Source organism: Geotrypetes seraphini, chromosome 2, assembly GCF_902459505.1.
Source record: "Geotrypetes seraphini chromosome 2, aGeoSer1.1, whole genome shotgun sequence".
NCBI lineage: Eukaryota > Metazoa > Chordata > Amphibia > Gymnophiona > Dermophiidae > Geotrypetes > Geotrypetes seraphini.
In genome coordinates this window covers 365,011,282-365,033,709 of record NC_047085.1, presented here as the reverse complement: position 1 = coordinate 365,033,709, position 22,428 = coordinate 365,011,282, and the positions used below count along the sequence as shown (strand labels likewise).

The window sequence follows — 22,428 nt, the reverse complement described above, 5'->3', positions numbered from 1 at the left end:
AGAGGCTCACCAGTACTTTAGTGATCCTTGTAGGTTGCCATAGGCCTCAGGAGCTGTCTTCCTTCTTCCGCGGTCCCGCCCCTCCTCTGAGTCAGAGGCAGGATCACGGCAGAGGGAAGACAGCTCCTGAGGCCTATGGCAACCTGCAAGGATCACTAAAATACTGGTGATCCTCTCTGCAGGCTGCTCCCTGCTAAAATTAGGTAAAGGGATGCACGGGAGGCCAGGGAGAAAGTTGGATACCACAGCATTTCCCGAATGACCCTCCCCATCTAAAGCAGGAGCGCCAGCGGCTGACCAGCAAGAGGCAACGCTGCCAATCCTGCTTTAGGGGGCAAGGGGGGAGAGTCAATCACTGAATTGGAAGGCTGATTTTTGGGGGGAGTTTTAAATCGTATCGATTCACCCAATGTGAATCGATTCGAATTGGGCAGCACTAAGTCTTTGGCTCTTACCACAACAGGTGCTTTTGTCTCCTGTAGTGTGCTAAGCTCCATCCCCCACCGACCTTCTAACCCCGCCCTGACAGCACTCTGATTGGCTGGTGTTCTTCAAGAGGTGGATTAATTGGACGCCGGTCAGGAGGGGAAAAAAAGAGAAGGGAATCCGCATGGTTCCGCGATTGACTGGGGTTGCCTGAGCAATCGACTGGTCGATCGTGATCGAGGTATTGGGCACCCCTGATCTACAGCATTAATATAAGTAAAAAATTGTAGTAATTGGTTCTCCGTTCCTTGCCAAATCAAAATCACGCCATCTAGAAAACGTCTCCAGGACACTATGTGTCTGCTAAATGAACTACCATACACAAACTTGGAGTCAAATTCCGTCATAAATAGGCAAGCCACTGATAGGGCCACTGTGGCTCCCATCACCACTCCCTTAGCCTGGAGAAAGAATTTACCCTCAAATTCAAAAAATATATTTTTTATAACTTTTTCCAATAACCCTCAGGTGTATAAGGATATGACATCCATCGTGACCAAGATGATTTGAGAGGATTCAGAAACTTCTACATTCTCCAGTATTTCTATGTAATGTTGAGAATCTCGTACATAATAGGGGGCATCAGGCACAAAACTCTTAAAAAATTGTCCAAGTATTGCGATAATGGTTCTAATATAGATGTTCTCCCCGAAACTATTGGATGTTCGGGTGGATTATGTAATGTCTTGTGAATTTTCGGCACAAAATAAATATGAGGAACCTTAGGATCTAAATTTTTGACCTTTGCAGCTGCTCCTCTGTTTCTCTTTTACCATTCTCTTCATGTTATCATAGTCTTTTTAAAGTTAAATGCTATTGTATTGTATTTCCTGTACTCCAGGGATTCTGTCAAATCTGATAATGTTATAATCACTGTTATCAAACAGCCCCAGCACCATTACCTCCTGCACCAATTCATGTGCCCAAAATTCAGCACAGGAAAAAAATTGGCACGAAGTGCTACTCTATAAAGAATGATGACTCCTGTTCCTCTGGGTGCCAAATTTATGGCAGCTGAAACCTGGTGTAAATCTTGGCATGCAGTCATACAAGCTGAATATGGACCCTCAATATTCTATAACACTGCACCAAACGTTTCCCTACCCATACTTGCCACTTCCACAGCCCTGCTCCTTTTGGGTTTTGCGTTTTGGGATTTGGGCACCCAGCATTATTGAATAGCACTCAGCCAGATGCACATCCAAATCCTAACTGGTGATAATTAACATCAGTAATTGGTTTTTAGCCTCCAATTATTATTCGTAATGGCTTGTTATTCAATTGAGTTGTGTGTTCATCTTGGATCAGCACTCAAATTTGTGCACCATATATAGAATCCAGAATATAATGTAAATATGTAAACACAAGCTGTGTAGGCAGAATAGCCCTTTATTTTGGATTTAGTTTTGCGTGGACGGCTTTTAGAACACTTCTCCCTCCATATTCGCTGTGATAGGGGATTAACAGACCTGTGAATACAAAAAAACCACAAATAACTTTTTCATATGTTATTCGCGGTTTTCTATTAAAAACCACCGTGAATATGGTGAAACCGCGAATAACATGGTGGGAGACCTGGCCTGTTCCTGAAGAAGAGGCAAAACATGGTGAAGAAAGTGCTGGGAAGCAGCGAGTTCGCTATGCAAACTGATGTAATTTGAGGGGGAGGAGCCTCAAGCTAAAAACCGCAAATAATCAAAACTGCGAATACGGAGGGAGAAGTATAGATTTAACAGAAAATATTTGCTTTCAGACATGAAGGCATGCTTTATAACTTAAACGTGACGATGAGCATATTATATCGCTCTCACTATGTCCTCTCATTGCTAGTGGTAAGGAGGCTCCTTTTTCTTAGGGGGACTTGAGAACAGACTGTATCAGCGATGCTGATTTATCATTTTCTTTCTCAGCTGTAAGATGTCACTTATCAAACACGATTATAAGCCTGCCAAAACACCTCCTGACTAATTAAAGACAGATTTGTCCAAGAAGCAATTATATTAGAAGAGGTTATAACTTGGTGGACTGATGCCTTGTTTCAATTAGACTGTGTAAGGTGGGGGCGAATGTATTTTTTACATGAAAAATTCCTTTGAAAACCAAAGCCACTGGCTGTGCTGCCTCAGCTACCAGCAGGAGCTAGAAGTTGGCGCTGCCGGAAGTACGGGGTCCCTTTTCGGCAGCCAGGTTTGTCAAGTAACAATTCTTGAAACAAAGAACAGAGACCCTTTTGTAAGATCCCAAAAATCCATTAAAAAGTGTGACTGTAAACTGCCTGCATGGTATGAAACACTGCACCATGGCATTATAAACAGCACTCATTAGAACTGCTGCAGTGCGATTTGTGAGTCATTACAGTATATCTCAAAGTATTTACAGCTGGTATATATAGCAATGTCCAGAAAAAAAAAAAAGATATAGTTAGTCAAATGTAATAAGCATTTGCATATAACGACATTTGATAGGAATGCCTGAAATTTGTGCTTTAGGACTCCCTGCATTGTATGAAAATGGAGGCGTGATGCTCTCTAGGGCCTGCTGCTGCACAAGGCAGACATATCAGATTAGATGATAGTTATGAAGTTCATAGTTCAAACTTAGGTTTATATACCACAAATTAGTAAAATAAAAATCTAGAGGTCGGTATTCAGAGTGGTGTAAATGGGCAGGAGAGGTTCTTGCCTGCTTAAACCATGCTGAGTAGGCCAGTGGCCAATATTCTATAAGATTTCTTCTGAGTCAGTATGTCAAGCTCCTTCTCTAGCAGTGAGCAAATCTAGGCTAAAAGCCCAGCTTTTTTGAGGCTGATTTTAACTGCTAACTCTAACTCACTTGTTACATACCAATGCCTGTTTTATCATTCCCTCTGTGAGCTTAATTTGAACAGATTCCATGCAAAATAACTGCTCAATTTAAAAAAATGACCCCCCCCCAACAAAGTGCCCCCTCCCTCACCGAACCTAAATTGCCACCGCCCAACGATACCCGCTGCCAACAGAATGGCAGAAGGGATGCCGACTCCCTCCTGCCATTGGCGCTTCCTCCCCTGCTCCCAAAATGCGAACCCCCCGCTCCTGTAAAGTTGGGAGCAGGAGGGCTGCTCAGTCCCTCCTGCTCCATAGGCCTCCATCCAGCAGAGAGAGCAGGAGGAACTGCAAAGTCCTCCTGCTCCTTCTCCTATGCCCTGCCCGATGCGAATGTGGGCCAAAGGCCCCGCTCCGGCGTATCATGTGATGCATGGGGAGGGGCCTAAGGCCCTGATTGGCTCAGGTGCCTTGGGCTCCTCCCTTGTGAAGGACCTGAGGCACCTGAGCCAATCAGGGGTGAACTTAGGGCTGAGCTAAAGGAAGTCCCTGATTGGCTAAACAAATGGCCAATCAGGGACTACCTTTGTCTCAGCCCTATGGAAGACCCTGATTGGCTCAGCCTTAAGGAAGTCCCTGATTGGCTCAGGCCAAAGAAATGGCCAATTAGGGACTTCCTTCGGCTCAGCCCTAAGGAAGCCCCTGATTGGCTCAGGCGCCTCAAGCCCCTCCCAAGGGAAGTACCTGAGGCACCTGAGCCAATCAGAGCTTTCGACCCCTCCCCGTGCATCACATGATGCACTGGAGTGAGGCCTAAGGCCCACATTCATGTCAGACAGGGCAGAGGAGAAGGAGCAGGAGGAATTTGCGGTTCCTGCTCCCACTACTGGATGGAGGCCTATGGAGCAGGAGGGGCTGAGCACCCTCCTGCTCCCAACTTTACAGCTACAGGAGCAGGGGTTCACGTTTTGGAGGGAGGGGGAAAAGCGCTATTGGCAGGAGGAAGTCGGCATCCCTTCTGCCATTTGTGGGTTGCAGGGGGGGGGGGGGCCTTTGTCGGGGGGGAGGGGTGTGTGGTTTTTTTGACAGCCTGCCTGTCTTTTATTATTATTTTTTTTTAATGTGGCAGATATTTTGCGTGTGTAACACACGCAAAATATCTATGCCATGGAAAAAAATGAATAAAAAAGACAGGCAGGCCTGTCAAAAAAACACAGTTAAACTGGTTTTGCGATCGTCATTACAGGATCTGTAGGTTTAGTGAATCTAGCCCCAAGTCCTTCACATCAAGAAAGTCTTAGCTGATTTTCAAGTAGTGATTCTTTATCTGGCTAGGGCCCACTGGGTAGTTACTCAGCAATTGATTTCTTTTGGTTAGCCTTACATCTTTGGATCCTTTATCTTTACATGCTGAAGCAAGCCTGAAAACATTTAAAAGGTCAAAATTCAGCTGGTGGTGCTTAGTATTTTGCTCTCCGCGACCAGCATTATGCCTGGAAATTCAATGCTGGACCATGGCCAGCACTGGCATTAAATTTCTGAGTTTTCAGAACTGGCTATACCATAGCCGGTTAAATGTGATATTCAACACTTAACCAGCTATGGGGCATCGCATAAAGATAGAACTGATGTTTATGCATCTTATTCATGTAGAGACCTTGGTCGGCTAAATAAGAGTATCAATGCTGTGATTCTGCCCTGAGAATACCTCCAAAATAGCTGTTTTTGCATTGGGCCTTTAATGGTCATTTTCAGCACCACTAACCAATTAAGTGCCACTGAAAATGAGCGGTTAGTCCGGCCAGGAGTCATTTCTGGCTAGTTAAATCACTTTGAATATAAACATGTTTGCCTCTATTAAAGACTCATTTTTTTTCAATTGACTTTTGGGGGACCAAATGTATACATTTGAAGCCACCCTCTTACCAGCTTGATGAATATTAGTACTAACTATTCATTTGTGTGTGTGTGTGTTGGAATGATTTGTTTCTTTTCCTATTAATTATTGGCATTCATTTCCTTGTCATTTTAAAATATTTATATTGGTGTACACTGCTATCCTTTTTTTAAAAAAAATATGTATCTTTATTGAGGCAGCAACAGAACGTCGTGTACAAAAGAATACAGTACATCAAGTGTGGTAGATACAAAAACCCTCCTATTCAACTGGTGCAGAAAGAGGCCCCCCCAAGAAATAACATACCCACAGGAAAAAATCAGTGAAAAATGCCGTACAACGCCTAGACATGACTTCTGTATCGCCCAATTTTAAATGATTCCCATAGCAACACACTCCCAGACTCCCCCTAGTCACACAAACAACCAAACATTTCACCATCATCTCAAAGCCACACCGAACATACCACAACAGCCAACCCCCACTCTATCCGAGACATACCCCCCCAGGGTATTCCGCGATATGCTGGATTCGCTGTTAACCTGATGGACCAAATGGCATATTAAATATCTTAATAAATATAAACAGATAATTTTATGAAGTCATACATCGTTAATGAGCATGATTTGACTTTATAAAATACTAGCATAGATGCGAAAAAATGCACAAAGGGGGTCAGGGTCATGGATTTGATATACCACCTCTCTGTGGTATAATAAAAGTGATATGCATGCCCTGTTCCACCCACAGCCCTTCCCCCACATAAACCTCTTCTCTTCTCCTTCACTGAGTCTGGGCGCAGGTGTGTGACGTCATTACGTTGCACCCACACATGCTTGGAGGCCCTCCAGATGAAGCCCTGAGCTCAGGGCCGTCTAAAGCCTGGACAAGCTGCCGGGTTTTGAAAATCCATCTAGACACCTAGACAGCCCTTTAAAAAGGAGGCCATGTCCAGGTTTTCTCGGATGTCTGGTAACCCTAGCTAGATACAGCTCTGGCCACCTTGTTGGGCAGACTGCATGAACTGTGCCCGTCTTTACCTGCTGACATTACTATGTAAACTATGTTTGCACACAATGTAGGGCATTAGCATTTTTATAGAAACAGGCTTTACTCTTTTGCTTAGCTGATGTAGATTTATGAAAATGCTATTGAAGAAATCCCTCGCAATACTTTAAGACTCTGCTTTCAAAGGATATTTTTTTTTTTTTTTACATAGGCATAGAATGAAAGAAAAGAAAGCATTTCCCAAAACAAACAAAAAAACAACAACAAGTGGAGCCCTTACGTCCTAATTGGATTCCATTACAGTGTGTATTCATGCATGGATTTTGTTTTCTGACACAATTCAATGTCTCTCTTCCTCACAGCCAACTTTTAGCTCTAAAGCCTGAATCCTAGTACCTGCTCGCAGCGAAAGGAGCCTGATATTTGTACTTCCAGGAGCAGGTCATGCAATTTGTCATGAAATCTGTCTAATCTCTCTCTTTCTATAGCAGCCAGCCTCTCCTCGTGACTCTAGCATAGGCGGGTGTGCGCTTGTGAACGTGTCGGAGGGATCTCCCAGGCTTGCTTAGAGAGGACTTTATTTCTCACCTGCCACTTTTCTTTGCCTGAAAGCTTAACAGAGCTGCTGGTACTACAAGAGAAGGCTGGGGGAGGACTGACATGCAGAAAAAAGGGGAGGGAAAGCCAGCTTTGGGAAGAATAAGCACTGCCATGCAGCGAAGACTTGAGTAGTGAGGACACAGGCATCGAGAACAGAGGAGAAAGGATGAGAGACTTACCCAGCTGCTTACAGACACTCCCTGCTTGTCCTTTCATACAGCTCAAATGGTAGCAAGCTTTTTGGTTTTGGCTCTCCTTCCTGATAAAGTCCCTTTGGCTGATTCTTTTTTTTAATTATTATTGACTGTACGATCGGCTTAACACTACAGAAAAATTAATAATGCATCAGTGGTGAATTTCAATCCGGAGATCAGCCTCTAATCCTCTCCAGCAGACTCGGGACCATGGCACTCTGCCCCCACTTTCCCTGCCCCGTACCTGGAGCTCATATGGGCCAAACGCACCGCCTCTAATCACTAACAGCGAAAAGTAACGGGAACATGTTGACCATACCTGGTCCGTGCTAAGGGTGGCGAGTGCTCGTAGTGCCAGTGTGTTCACATATGTGTGAAAGGGGAAAAGCATTTTCTCTGAGCTTCAACCAAAGAGATAAACCAGCCCAGATGGAGTCACCCACTAAGGAAATAGAGGAGTTTGAGAATAACTCGCTGAAATACCTGCAGCCAGAGCAAATTGAAAAAATCTGGCTCCGTCTCCGAGGACTGTAAGTAACTGTTTTTTTTTCTTTTTTTTCTTAATATATATGTTCTAGTCCTAAACTACTTCCTCCATCAAATGTTTTCTTTTGAGCATCCTTAAAGCTGCTGAGCGGTTTCCACACCTACTTTCTGTAATCACACTGACTTCCACAGAGACCAGTTTTGCTTCCTTTAATGCACTGAAGTGGCTTATTAACAGTGAATTAATTTCTTCTGACAAGAAGAAGAAAAACAACGCCTGGAGGAGAGCCATTGCATCGTAAGAGAGGACAGCAAAATGCTAACTAACCAGGCTGCTTGAATTTAAAATAAAATAATAATGAAAAGAGTTTCATTGCACTCAGTGGTGACATTTGGCCATAGTCCTAGAGTCCGAACATACAGTATACAATGCGCAGTGCTGGATCACACAAATCCCCCTCCATCAACAGCACGATATTAGCTAGCACATTTGCTGAGTCTTAAAACTTGTTTGTTCCAGTTATAGAAGAAATTACAAGCAGTTACCTAGCGAAATAATTGTGGTTTATTTCCATTGGTGCGTATTAGAGTTGTATTATCTTTGCATAAAGAAGAATTAGTCTACTGGATGTAATTTCAACAGACATCTCTGCTGGCAAACTAAGGGCTCCTTTTGCGAAGGTGCGCTAATGTTTTTAGCGCACGCACCAGATTAGCGCGTGCTATAGCGCGCGCTACCCAAAAAACTACCGCCTGCTCAAGAGGAGGTGGTAGCGGCTAGCGCGCGTGGCAATTTAGCGCGTGCTATTCCGTGCGTTAAGGCCCTAACGCACCTTTGTAAAAGGAGCCCTAAAAGAGGTACCAGACAGCATTGTTAGAAGATTTTTCGTAACTGTCAAGACCCAGGGAACTCAATTCTTATTTCATGATGTTTGGCATGTAGCAGCCTCTTTGTAATTACCAGCACCAGTTGGCCATGCACAGCAGTCTAAGTCTGAAATGTAAATGAAAAAAGAACTTTGATTATTTGGTTTCAGGGTTTTTTTTTTTTTTTGCTAGTAGCTTAGGGCGAGTAATGGAAAGTATTTCCCAGTCCCCAGAGTTAGTGCAAAATGTCATTACTCCATGGGGAAAAATGGGGAAATGGGGTGGGCTGGACTGGCATACTTTCTCAAAACTTTCCTTCAACCAATTTACTGACTATCAGTGTTAGACAAGACGGAAAGTTGCAAGGGGACCCAAAGCCTACTAATAAGCGGTGTAGCACTGCTGCCTTCAGTTTTGGGCTGGCTTGAGGCCTTTTCTGGCTTTTTTCACATCCCCCTCCCCCAAAGCACCATCCCTGGCCTTCAGCATAAAGTTCTAAGTGTTTAATTTGAAAGAGATAAGTCTAGATCTTACCTTGTTGCTCATCCAGAGAGCAATTTTCAAAGCCATTTACCTGGACAATTGACCTGTCTGAAAATAGCCTTCCCCAGTTTAGTAAAAAGTGCACCTGGGGCTGCCACTGGATGTGCACTTTTAGGTGGGTTAAAAGAGGTGTCTTCTGGGGTGTCGTTAGATCAGAGGAGCATGCACATAAAGTATACTGATGCCTCTTTCAGTCTCCTGCTAGAGCATCTCAGACAAATAGCTGGGTAGTTTCTTTTTGAAATTTAGCTGAATATCTATAAGGCAAAATTATTTATATGGTATGCAATTATAGAGGCAATTTTCAAACTGACCCCATTAATCATCCTTCTGTCATACTACGAACACTGCGAGACTAAACTATTTCTGGACCAGATGTTGATAATTGTATTTTGGGGGTGGATGGAGGATTATTTCAAAGAGAAAAACAAAATTTTAGCTGAAGGATAAGTGAAAGCAGATTTTAGAAAGGATGTACAAACTGAAATTAAGATGTCCAGGTTGGGACATATCAAGTTCTGATGAAATAGAGTCTGTTCTAAAATATATCCAGGAATGAACATGTATGCGCTGGTTACGTGAGGTGGGAGCATATATTTTCCAAACATTAACATGTAAAATATCAATGTACCATAAGGACATACATGTTGAATCATATATGTGTATGTCAGGGGAGAGTGTGGCAAGTGGTTAGAGCTACAGTCTCAGCACCTTGAGTTTGTGGGTTCAAATCCCATGCTGATCCTTCTGACCCTGGGAAAGTCACTTAATCCTCCATTGTCTCAGGTACATTAGATAGAGTGTGAGCCCGCCAGGATAGATAGGGAAAAATTCTTAAGTACCTGAATGTACACCACTTAGGCTATAAGTGGTATATAAATGCCAAAAATAAATAAAATTGTAGACACATACATGTCTCTGTTTTCCAAAGCTCTCAAAGAGTACAATATTCTTTGCCAGTATCACATTAGGAGGAGAAGGAGAAGGATGAAGATTGGGGGTGGGGGTGGGATTAAGAGGTCAACCATCCTAGATTCTCTAGTGAACTGCAGTACAAAATGAGCAACTTTCTCTAACCTAGATTTCTCCAGGAGCAGGTGTAAATCCTGATGTTGCTTTGGCAGACTTAAACCCGCGTTGCCCTTCTAAAATAGAGTACGCACATGCACCTCTTTACTCTGTCCTAATCGTGTCTAGAACATGTCCAGGCCATGCCCCATTGCCTTAAGTACATATTTGAGTTTTGGGTTTAAAAAAAGGTTTGGGCAAGTTCCTGGAGGAAAAGTCCATAGTCTGCTATTGAGAAAGACGTGGGGGACAGACATGGGGGAAGCCACTGCTTGTCCTAAACTAAATTAAATTTAAGTTTGTATACCGCATCATCTCCATAAAGATAGAGCTCGGCACGGTTTACAAGTAATTCAATAAATGAGGGAAGGACATAATAAGAAATTAGAGGTTATGAAGAGGATAGCTAGCTTTACATTTTAAATAGATAGCTTTATGTTTTGGAGAAAAGCCAGGTTTTCAGATGCTTTCGGAGTAATTGGAATGAGCCTAGGTTTCGCAGTGGGGCAGGGAGGTTATTTCAAAGCTCAGTGAATTTGAAGAAAAGGGATTTCCCTAACTTACCTGAATACATGACACCTTTTAACGAGGGGAAAGATAGTTTGAGTATGTGGGCGGATCTGGTAGTGTCAGGTCTTGAAGAATTCCAGGATAGTGGGATTAGGGGAGAAAGAATGCCATGTAGGATCTTGAAAATTAGGCAGGTACATTTAAAGTGAATCTTAGAAATCACCGGAAGCCAGTGAAGTTTTGATTGAATGATAGCATGGAAAGTTGCTATTGTTTCTGCCAGGTATTTGTGACCTGGATTGGCCACTGTTGGAAAGAAAATACTGGACCATTTGTCTGACCCAGCGTGACTATTCTTATGTTCTTCTACATCTAAATGTGAGTTTATGCACATCCCAAAAATGAATAGGGCTTCTAAAATGACCATCCGAACATAAAGAATCAAACTTTTTTAAGGCACAATGTGCTTTATCTAACTAAAGCAAGTGATAAAATAATATAGTTCTAACAGAAGAAACGCTTTCTGAGACATTGCACATTTTATCCTTTAATCTCCATGTTATAAGACATGTTTTGCAAAGATCCTTGCCAAAGCTGAAAAAGGCATTTCTTTTGCACTTAGTCTGAACTGAACGACAGCTCCTGTGGAGTGAACAGTGTTTGTTGTAAAAGGTTGTGGCTTACAGTGCAGTACACACATTGAAATAAGAATACATGATTTGCACCTGAAAAGTGCCGTGTTTATATGCGTACAGCACATACGCGTGTAAAATCCGAGTTTAGAAAGCCAATATTAACAGGTGTAAATCTGCACTATGTGAGGATTGGAAGAGGTTGGGCATAACCAAAATCGGCATGAGAATTCCCCATTTCAGAAACAGAATGCACATAAGTGTCCCAATGTATCAACATCTGGATATATGTATAGCAGCATCCTGGCACGTATATTGAAGTATTGAACGTTTTTGCACTCATCTGCTTCTCTTGCCAATGACAATTTTTTGCCAGCCTCCTACAGATTAGTGCTATAGGTTGGTAGAATGACACCGCACCATCACTGCTTTCTGCCAAATTCAGTACCCTCTTTCACCATCTTCAGGGTGTCCTTTCTCCTTCTGCCTAGCCTGTTCTTATCACAGAGTGTTCCTTCTGCATTGATCCAACACACAGGAGAATGGATGGATTATACCACTGGTACCACACCCAGTGGTGTAGTAAGGGGAGGTGGAGGGCGGACATTGCGCCTCCTCTCCACCCCCCACCATGCACGTGCATTCACTCCCCTCCCACCTCCCTCCATGTATCTCTGGCTCTTTGCCGGTGTGAGCAGCAGTTCCAACCTGCTGCTTTTGCCAGCCTCGGTGCTCCCCTCTGATGTCACGTCTTGGTCCTGTAACCAGGAAGTGATGTCAGAGGGAGAGCCGACACCATTGCGGGCAGCAGGTTGGCGATGCTGCTCATGCCGGGGAAGCTAATCAGGTATGGGGGAAGGGAAGGGGCGTGCACGCGAGCACACGCGCTCATGGCAGGGAGGGTAGATAAGGAGCAAGGGGAACAGAGAAGAGGGTGCCACTGCTCCAGGTGGGCGCTATGCCAGTAATCACACCATCACTTTTTTCTTCCTCATGCCTGCTAAATGAGTATGGAGGGCAGATTCAGAGGTAGAATGAGGGATATACCCTGGAATATATTTATTTTCAGTATTTGATATACCACAAGGAGTCCATACCAGTTAATAATAAAAGAAGATAATTGGAGGGGGGGAAGGAGACAAAAGAGAGGAGAGCCAAGGTCAATGAGTAGAGGAGCCAAAGGACTCAATGAGTAGATGAGATCTGAGTAGTGTTTTGAACTTTGGAAAGGAAGATTCAGTACGGAGGCGAAGGAGCAGAGAGTTCCAGAGGGCTGGACCAAGACATCCAGACATGTCCTTCTTTTTAGAGGACTGTCTGGATGCCCAGATGGACTTTCCAAAACCCAGCAGTTTGTTGGGCAGCTCTTTACAGTCAGCATTTCATTGATGCATCATTGACCTTTCTTGATGTTATCATTTTGATATTTGATACTGATATTTTTGATATTGATATTTCCCACTTTTTAGTTGATTCTATAATATTGTGCCTACTTTCTAGGAACACCCCTGATCCGCCTATGCCCCTCCCATGGCCACGCCCCCATTAGAATGCCACATTGGCACAATATAAAATTTAGGTGTGCATGTTATAGAATAGGATGTAGGACAGATCTGCATAACTCCTAATTACTGCTAATTAAGTGCTTGTTAATTCCAATAATTAATTGTTAGCGTCTAATTGACTAGTTTATGTGTGGCTCCGGGATCTGTACTCAGGAGTATGGGGGTCACTGTATGCCTTGAAATAGGTGGGAAATGGGCAGGTTATGGGTGGGGAATAGATGGGGAATACATATTGCAGTTAATGCATGGTAACTTAGCATATGCTAACAGTCAGTGTTTTGTTGGTTTTTGTTATATATCTTTATTAGATTTTCAAACTACAATTGTGCAACATGTAATTCAATACATAAAATATCATAAGACAAGCACAATAAACTTTCAGACATTAATATACAATTTAATTTTTCCCCACCCAATACTCAAATAAAATAAAACCCACAAAAAACTATCCATACATACCCTGAATCAAGTTCCAATGCAACTCCCTTCCCCCACCCCCCAACCCACCCTGGATGTGTATGTTTACAGGTCTATAAAATAAAATCAATTATTCTTCCTTACAAAATTTAGCCAATGGCTCCCAAACATCCATAAACTTTCTGTAACGCCCTTGCTGTATGGCCATGAAACGTTCCAGTTTAAAAATGTAACACAGAGATTCCCACCAAAAATTGTAACTTAATCAATCCCAATTCTTCCAATTCTTTAAAATGAGCTGTATGGCAATCCCTGTCTTTATAAATAGAAGTTAGTTATTTTGATTAGATATTTGGCTTTTAGCTCTCATCAATGTACCAAATAAAATGGTGTCATACATTAATGTCACTGGATTTTCCAATATGTTGTTCACTTGATCCCATATGGACCTCCAAAATTTAAGTATCAGTCAACAGTAACAATCAGTGTTGCAGATAAGGGCCTCCATACTATTTACAACCATAGTTATGGCACATTAAAGCTTTCAGATCAACAAAACAAAGTTGGAAATTTGAGATGTTCCAGTAGGGGGGGGGGTCTTCATTGTCAAAGCATTCAGCGACTCAACAGTCACTACACAGGATTCGCACTTGCTGCTCAGTAAGTGCAAAATTTTACCACACTTTATTGAAAGGGTCCCTAAGTAATGACTGGCCCAGTGCTGCTACACAGGAGACCCCCCCATTCTTGCACCTTAATAGTGACACCTACTGATCAGTCATACTTATACAGAGATTCAGAGGGTACCATAATGCTTGCTTCCAGTGAGAGGACTGCCACTGCAGTGTCAAGGCTAGGAGAAGCGGCTGAAATAAGTGGAGGACTCAGCTGGTTAACTGCAAATGGAAGCCTACCGATCTAGAAGCCCAAAGCAGTGGTAGACATTATTGCGGAGCTCAACATATAAATATGTACTTAGTGGGTCAGAATCACAGTAATTATTCTGGCACTGATCTACAGCAATGTGGTTGGTGTCTTCCAAAATATGTGAAACATAATAGTTCCATTCAGGCAACTAAAAATGAGATCAAATTTGCTGCTATAAATTTTTTATCTTTTCTAACTTCATATTCATTTTTAATGCCATGGATACATTTGATTATTACACGCTCAGAATCAATTTTTAGTCAGTAATTTTAAAAATGTACATGTTACACAGTCTATTTCTTTTGCACAGCTTCTAGCCAAATGATGGTGGTGGGGGTGGGGACGGATATTCAAGGTACTTTATTGTCTCTAGTTTGAAACTCCCTAGGTGCAGTTGTGAAAGAGTGCTCTAATGGTTAGTGCAGTAGACGGAGAACCAGGGAAACCCAGTTCAATCACACTGCAGCTCTTTGTGATCTTAAACAAGTTATTTTACTCTCTATTGCCTGAGGTGCATCATAGCTATTGGAATTCTCTTTAATTAGGCCTTCCTAAGAAGGTGTGTGGGAAATCCCAGCTTGTTCAGAATACTATGGCTAGACTGATTACTAGTGGTAAAAGATGGGAACAAGCCCCTCCGCTATAGTTATTAATACAATAGTTTGGCGCAGGGCTGCTCAATTCCAGTCCTTAAGGTCTACAGGCAAGCCAGATTTTCAGGATATCCACAATGAATATGCATGAGAGAGATTTACCAGCACTGCCTTCTTGGTATGCAAATCTCTCTCATGCATGTTCATTGTGGATGTCCTGAAAACCTGGCCTGCCTGTAGATCTCAAGAACCGGAATTGAGCAGCCCTGGCTTAGCAGGTCCAGTTTAAATACTTATCTCTCACTTTCAAAGTCTTAAATGGAATAGGGCCTTCTTATTTAATTGAAAAATTGAGGTGATTTATTCCATCATGATATTTCAGGCCATAGGCATAATATGGGAGGGGGAAGGGGGAAGCATGGATAGCACTGCCACCCCAAGGGCTCTAGACCATAGTTCTTCATTGCAAGGCCTGTTAGCTCTTGTGTGGCCCGCAGCTCCCCTTCTGGTTCCGATCCCCCCTCACTTCAAAAACTACAAGGAGGGCACTGGCTCAGCAGCAATTCTCCAGCACTGTCGGTGGCATCCTCTGCACTGTTGTTCTGTTGCAGTACACACCATATGAAGTCACTTCCTGTTTCCACTTGGGCAGACTGCAGCAAAAGAACCATGCTGAGGAGGCCACAGGCAGCATTAGAGAATCACTGCCACATTGCAACCTACTTGCAATGTTCAAGGTAAGGAGGAGGGGGAGGGGAGATTGGAACTGGGTGGGGAGGATATTTGGTGGAATCGGGGGTGGTGGAGAGGCAGGGAGGAAGAAGAGAGAGATGTTAAATGGGAGGAGGCAGAGAGAAGAGAAATGTGGGCACATGGATGGAGGGTAGGGGAAGAAGATGGAAGGAAGAAGGGGAGGGAAGACAAGAGGGGAGGGAAAGGAGATGGTGCACATGGAGGGGAGAGGGAGGGAAGAGATGGAGTACATGGATGGAGGTAAGTGAAAGAGAAAAGGGACGAGAAGGTGCACATGGATGGATGGATGGGAGGGGAAGAGAAAAAAGGGAAGAGATGTGCACATGGATGGAGGGGAGGTAAGAAGAAAAGAAAGAAGAAATGGTGCACATGAATGGAGGAGAGGGGAAGAGAAGAGAGGGAAAAGATGGTGCATATAGGCAGAAGGATGTGGAAGAGATAGTGCACATGGTTGGAAGGGAGAGGAGGAGAGGGGAGAGGGAGAAGATGGAGCATATGGATGGAAGGGAGAGGTGGGGAGAGGGAGAAGATGGTGCCCATGGATAGAGGAGAATGGAAGAGATAGAAAGGTAGATAGATTTAAGATGGAGGCAGAAAAATGGAAGAAAACTGAATATGAAAATCAGTGCCAAAGATGGATGTAGTACAAAAAGTGAAGAGTGACTTGTCCATGGCCAGATCTAAGGGCCTTTACTCTATCCTTATCCTTCTTGACCTGTCTGCTGCCTTTGATACTGTAAATCACAGCTTACTCCTTGATATGCTAGCCTCGTTTGGATTCCGTGAATCTGTTCTCTCCTGGTTTGCCTCCTACCTTTCCCAATGTACCTTTAGTGTATTTGGTGGTGGGTCTTCTTCTGCTGCTACCTCGCTAGTGGTTGGTGTACCTCATGGTTCTGTCTTAGGACCTCTTCTCTTCTCTCTCTACACCTCTTCCCTCGGTGCCCTGATCTCCTCCCATGGCTTCCAGTATCACCTTTATGCTGATGACTCCCAGATCCACTTCTCTACACCTGAAATTTCATCTAAAGTCCAAGAAAAAGTCTCTGCTTGTTTGGCTACCATTGCTGCCTGGATGTTCTGCTGTCATCTGAAACTAAATTTGTCCAAGACTGAGCTGCTCCTCTTTCTTCCTAAACCATATGCTCCTCCTCCTTTCTCCATCTCAGTTAATAATACTGTCATTGTTCCAGTCTCCTCTACTCACAACCTTGGAGTAATCTTCGATTATGACCTCTCATTTTTTACACATATCCAACAAGCTGCTAAGAGCTGTCGCTTCTATCTCTTGAATATCACCAAAATTCGCTCCTTCCTCTCTGAGCATACTACCCAAACCCTTGTCCATGCTTAGATTACTGCAATCTACTCCTAACTGGTCTCCCGCAGTGTTGCCTCTCCCCCTTGCAATCTGTGCAAAACTCTGCTGCAGGACTCATCTTCTACCAACCTCGCTACGCTCATGTCACCCCTCTCCTTAAGTCACTTCACTGGCTCCCTATCTGCCATTGCATACAGTTCAAAATCTTATTGCTGACCTACAAGTGTGTTCATTCAGCTGCCCCTCAATATCTCTCCTTGCTTCTTTCTCCTTATACACCTTCCAGAGAACTCCGTTCCTCAGATAAGTCGCTCTTAACTTTACCCGTCTCCTCCACTGCCAATTCCAGACTTCGTTCCTTTCATCTAGCTGCCCCCTTTGCCTAGAATAAATTACCAGAGTTTGTTCATCAAGCCCCTTCCCTTGTTTAAAAGCAGACTGAAAACCCTTTTCCACTGCCCTCCAACCCAGCCTGCTGATTTACCGTTCCCCTTAACTGTATCCATGACATCCTGTTTGTCTGTCTTGCCTGTTTAGATTGTAAGCTCTTTCGAGAAGGGACTGTTTTCTTATTCTTTGTGACTCTGTGCAGCGCTGTGTGCGTCTGGTAGCACTATAGAAATAATTAATAGTAGCAGTAAGGAGAGGCAATAAACAGCAAATGCACAAGGATACCTTAGGAACAGAGTTAAGAGCACAGAAGGAAATAGATGATCAGAAAAATAAAATCTCCAGATAACAAAGGTAGGAAAAATGCTTTTATTTTCAATTTAGTGACTGTTCAGAAAGAAATGCATTTCTTCCTACAGTATTTCTCTTGTGGTGTACTTTATGCAGAGTCTTGCGCACTAGAGTTTGATTTGTGTACAATAGTACTTTTAGTTTGTGGGTCTGTATTTGAAAAGGTTCTTTTCTATTTTCTGCATATGTGATTGAAGTCAGGTGTTCTGGTGGGAACAGAAGTCCAGATACTTTGGTTGGTGTTGTGGCCCCCAAGTAGGAAGATATTTGTCGGCTCTGCTTCAGCTTTTGTGGTCTTGAAATGGCCCCAAATTAGTGAATACCACTACTCTAGACGCTGCATCACCCCCTCTTCCCCCCCACACATACACCATTCCCAAATAAGCTGGGAAACCACACCGGTATTTAATTTCCACTGTCCACTTCTAGCTAGAGAAAATTGTTAAGAGTTCTGGAACTAATCATAGTTTTAAGGGCAGAGACTCAGCCAAGTCTTTATTGGCACAGCACCAAAGAATGTGAACTATAGGGGATGAACGACTGCATGTTGTTTCATAAGATACTTAAAACCTGGTTGTTTGAACGAGTAATTTTGGGCTTCTGATGGCTCATCGTGGACAGTAGGAATTATGTATTCAGAGAAGGCATTGAGGAGTTTAGTTTCTAAGCCATGGTAGGTATTCAACACAAGTTTTAACGCAAAGCAGGGCTTATCAGTCTTTTCGTGGCCATGACCCTATGATTGTGGCCAAATAAAATGATGTGACCTCCGGAGGTGCCAAATAATGATGCTCCTATGGTTGTAACCCTAAACATGGGCTTTGTGTCCTCCTTTTAGGGTCCTGACTCACTGTTTGGGAAGCTCTGAACTACAACATGTGTTATCTACCACATTAAATATCTAATAATGGATAGGGTGTGTGTCTTGCAGTTAACATGGGAGTTATTTATACAGTACGTGTCAACTACTAATATAGTAGATAATGTTAATTAATTACACTGCTGATGTATGTTAATGAAAATTGTTCCATCTTTGTAATATTGCTACTTTTCCCTAAATGCCTGGAACATCTCCAACAGTTAACCTAGAGGATTACAGCTACCATGGGTTAACTTTTGCAGTTAATATGCATTTAACAGCATAACCTTGACACTGCTTAGTAAATGGGGTGTCAGGAAAATGCAGAATGAAAGAAGTGGAAAATCATTGGACTAAGTATGTAGCCCTCGATGGACACAGCCCTAACTTTGTTGGTTAGGCTGAGAACTTTTTAGCGGCTCCTCGTAATTGGCAGATACCTCAATAGCCTGCTTTTGCGTTGTGATCCACCTTACTTAGAAATTCTTTGTAAAGCAGACCTATATAAAATAGGGCTGCATTTTGACTGAAACTTGTAATTGTGATTAATCACGCAATTAATGTTTATGCATTTTCCACTGCAGCTCCTTGCGACTCTGGTGGATAATGGAGGGTTAAGTGACTTGCCAAGAGTCTCAAGAAGCTGCAGTGGGAAATAAAAAATAAATAAATAAACAACATACCTTTAATCACACAATTACACTTCTACCACCGGATTTGCGGGGGATAGGAGCAGAGCCGGACCTCGAATGGCGAAAAACCGCGAAGATCCAGCTCTGACCCACCCCCGCCTCCCTTCCGCCTTCCCGGCCTTACCTGGTGGTCTAGCGGGCTTTCGGGGCAGGAGCGATCTTCCTACATTTCTGCCCCGTGCAGATCGCCATTAGGAAATGTATGCTATGAGTTCCCGAAGTCTCTCGAGACTACAACGGGAAATCCCTACAGCTATTTCCTAATGGCGATCTGCACGGGGCAAGAGTGTAGGAAGATCGCTCCTGCCCCGAAAGCCCGCTAGCCCACCAGGTAAGGCCAGGAAGGTGGGAGGAAGACTTAACGGGTTTTTATTTCTTTTTTCCCCCTCCCCAAAAAATTGCGAATATGTGAAACCGCGATTACTGAAACCGTGAATGGGGAGGGGGAAGTGTAATTACGATTAAAATTATAATTGAAATGCAGCCCTAATGTTAAATAAAATTATTTTATAATATATAACAACAAATAGAGACCAAACGGTCCCACTGAGTCTACTTTTTTGAGATTCCTCATCAGAAGATGTGCACATAATACACTGTGTCCTGCCCCCTGTCCCCACAGTTGTGTTCATATGCTTACATTTGTTGCATTTGCTTTCTATAATTCAAGCTACCAGTAATGTCCTGGTAGGACCTATAATCTCTGTTTTCAGAGGTCATCCCTTTTTGTGTGACCTGTTTCTTCCAGTCACTAAGAAACCTGCCAGGTTCAGGCTTCAGCCAAATTTCATGTTCTGACCTTACTGATAATTATTGCCTCAACCCTTGAGGCTCCTTTTACAAAGGTGCGCTAGCGTTTTTAACACATGCACCGGATTAGCGCGCGCTAGCTGAAAATCTACCGCCTGCTCAAAAGGAGGCGATAGCAGCTAGCGCGCGTGACAATTTAGCGTGCGCTATTCCACGTGTTAAGGCTCTAGCACGGCTTTGTAAAAGGAGCCCTTAATCTTATGGGTATTCTTTGCACCCCTCCCTGCAGCAGAATTCTCCATCTTAGGCTCAGGAGTGAGCTGGCCCCAGCCACTCTCCCTTTCTTCCCTCTGCAGAAAGCGTCTCCTCTTATACCAAGTCCCAACATCTTTCTTTCATTGATCCCTGCATTTATGCGGTCAACAGAAAGCCATCATTTTCCAAGTTTAACTTCCATCTCTGCAGTAATTTAGCATCCATCTCTCCAGTCATTCAGTATGCACCCTTTCAGTTTGCACTCTGTGTGCCAATTAATCAGCATCCAGTTTCAAAGATTCATCCTGCCCGGCAGACCTCTTATTCAACTATTTGCATGAAGCGTGTTATCCGTTTTTACTTATTTGCAATAAACCATTGGAAATTAAGAAAAGCGCATCTTCCTTTAGAAGTTGGCTAGTTTAGCTTCTGTTTATAATGCATAGATATATGTAAGAAATGTTTCAAGGATAGCATAGTCCAGTAGTCCACAATATAATTTTATTCAATTTGGTAAAAAACAACAAATGAAAAGGTTATGGTTCAATTATTCCCTTCAAGAATAAGAGCCTAATTTACTATTTGTATGTTAAATAACGTGCATTAATATGATTAATATCATTCAGTGCATGCTTATTAAAATTAATCTTGATATTCTCAGTGAGACCTATTTACTAACCATGCATTTCACTCAGATTAAAGTGCTAACCATTGTGTTAACCAGTTTGGCCCAGATTCTAAAAATGGCACCAGTAGGAAGGTGCTGGTTAGCGCTCTACTGGAGCCTAAGTTAATTGTGTTAATTGGCTATTATGTATTAATTATGACTCATTGATATTTGATTGTTTTATTGTTTTATTATTAGAATTTTTATTGTTGAGTATAATATTTAATGAAAAAAAATTAACTTTTTGTTCTTAATCTTTCCTTTTCTATTTTTAAATGGCAAAAAGAATATCATCCCCCCATAATTATATCTAAGAACTACACTCAAATTGAGAATTGAAAAATAAATTCCGACCCTCCCTCCCACCCACCCAAAAGACATAGTTAGCAATCACTCTTTGTAAAATTTTGTCAAAGGCTCCCAAATCTTCAGAAACTTCTTATAATATCTCTGATGTATGGCCATATTACATTCCATCTTAAAAACATGACAGAGAGACTCCCACCAAAAGGAATAGAAAAGGAAGTCTATCCCCGTTTTTCCAATTCCTTAGAATAAGCTGTATGGCAACCCCGGTCATAATAAATAGAAGTTTATTATTATGGGATGATATTTGGCTTTTAGCTCTCATCATAGTGCTAAATAGCAGTGTCATAAGTTAGTGCCACTGGATTTTCCATTACTTTGTTTACCTGATCCCAAATGGATCTCCAAAATTGAAGTATCAAGGGACAATAAAATAATAAATAATCTAATGTCCCAGGTTCGAGATGACAGTGCCAACACCTATTAGACTTGGAACTATCTAAATTTCTGTAACCGAACTGGGGTCCAAACCCCACATTTGTCTCATAGATGCAGACATCGTACATATCATCCTCCAAGTCCAAATTCGTGGCCATTGAGGCGCAGTAATCTGATGCTTTATCTCAATGCTCCAAATATCACAAAGACCAGTTTTTGGTTTCTTATTCAAAAATCCAGATATTATTTTATACCACTGAGCATTTTGAAAGCTTCCAACAAATCACCGTCGGGCAGGAGGGCACCCGTGCCTGTGCAGATGCCCTCCTGCCCAACGAGAGCAGGCAGCGGAGTTTGGGCTAGGGCGGGATTGGGGGCAGCACTGGGGCATAGAGGGGTAGGGATGGGTGGAACTGGGCAGCTTTGGGGGCAAGTCTAGGGGTCCTGATTTTCTGTTTGGAAAATCTGGTAACCCTAGTAAATGAGGCACTACATTTGTTTGATCTTCAGACTTTTCCTGTATCTATGCATGTTTTTAATCTTTTTATTTCCCTTCCCCCTTAGGCAACATGTCTTGTTGCTTAACTACCCTCTTAGAAAGTTCTTTGTACCGCAGTATCCCAGGTGTAATAAAAGCTGATGCTATTTTTGCTCTTTCCTCAGCGGAGCTAGAGAACAATCAATCTTAATTGTAAACCCCTATAAGTATATGAAATTGTTATCAAGTTGCCTTCTAGCTATCCTTTTTCTAAAATTTAAAAAGCAGTATTCAGGCTGCAGAAGTGTGTTTTTTTTTTTAAAAAAAAGCTTATTAGTACCAGCTAAGTTAGACTCAGATATTCAATGCCAGGCCATGTGTGAGCAATGGAATTGAATATCTAGGCCTGACTGGACTGAAGGTAGTTGCCGGTACTTATACAGGTCCTGGCCAACAATCAGCTGGGTATCTGCATAAGGAACTTAAGAGGACCCCAGCTGAATATCAGCTAGGATCCCCGTAATTATCTTCCTTTTCCTCCTCCCCTCCCCTCTCTAAGTCCAAGGCCCAT

General features: G+C 42.7%; 1 protein-coding gene across 6 annotated transcripts in view; it reads left to right on the top strand.

The window, feature by feature from the left end:
- The window catches only part of PDE1C (phosphodiesterase 1C), a 758,662-nt gene that overhangs the window by 206,792 nt on the left and 529,442 nt on the right, over positions 1–22,428 (top strand). The window contains exon 1 of one of the 6 annotated variants that reach the window (XM_033930572.1): positions 6,796–7,519. The exons of the other annotated variants lie outside the window; for them this stretch is intronic. Coding sequence (XP_033786463.1) covers positions 7,359–7,519 — 161 coding nt within the window. The 5' untranslated portion in view covers positions 6,796–7,358. Of the gene's footprint in view, positions 1–6,795; positions 7,520–22,428 lie in introns of those variants that run through there. 6 annotated transcript variants of the gene reach the window in all.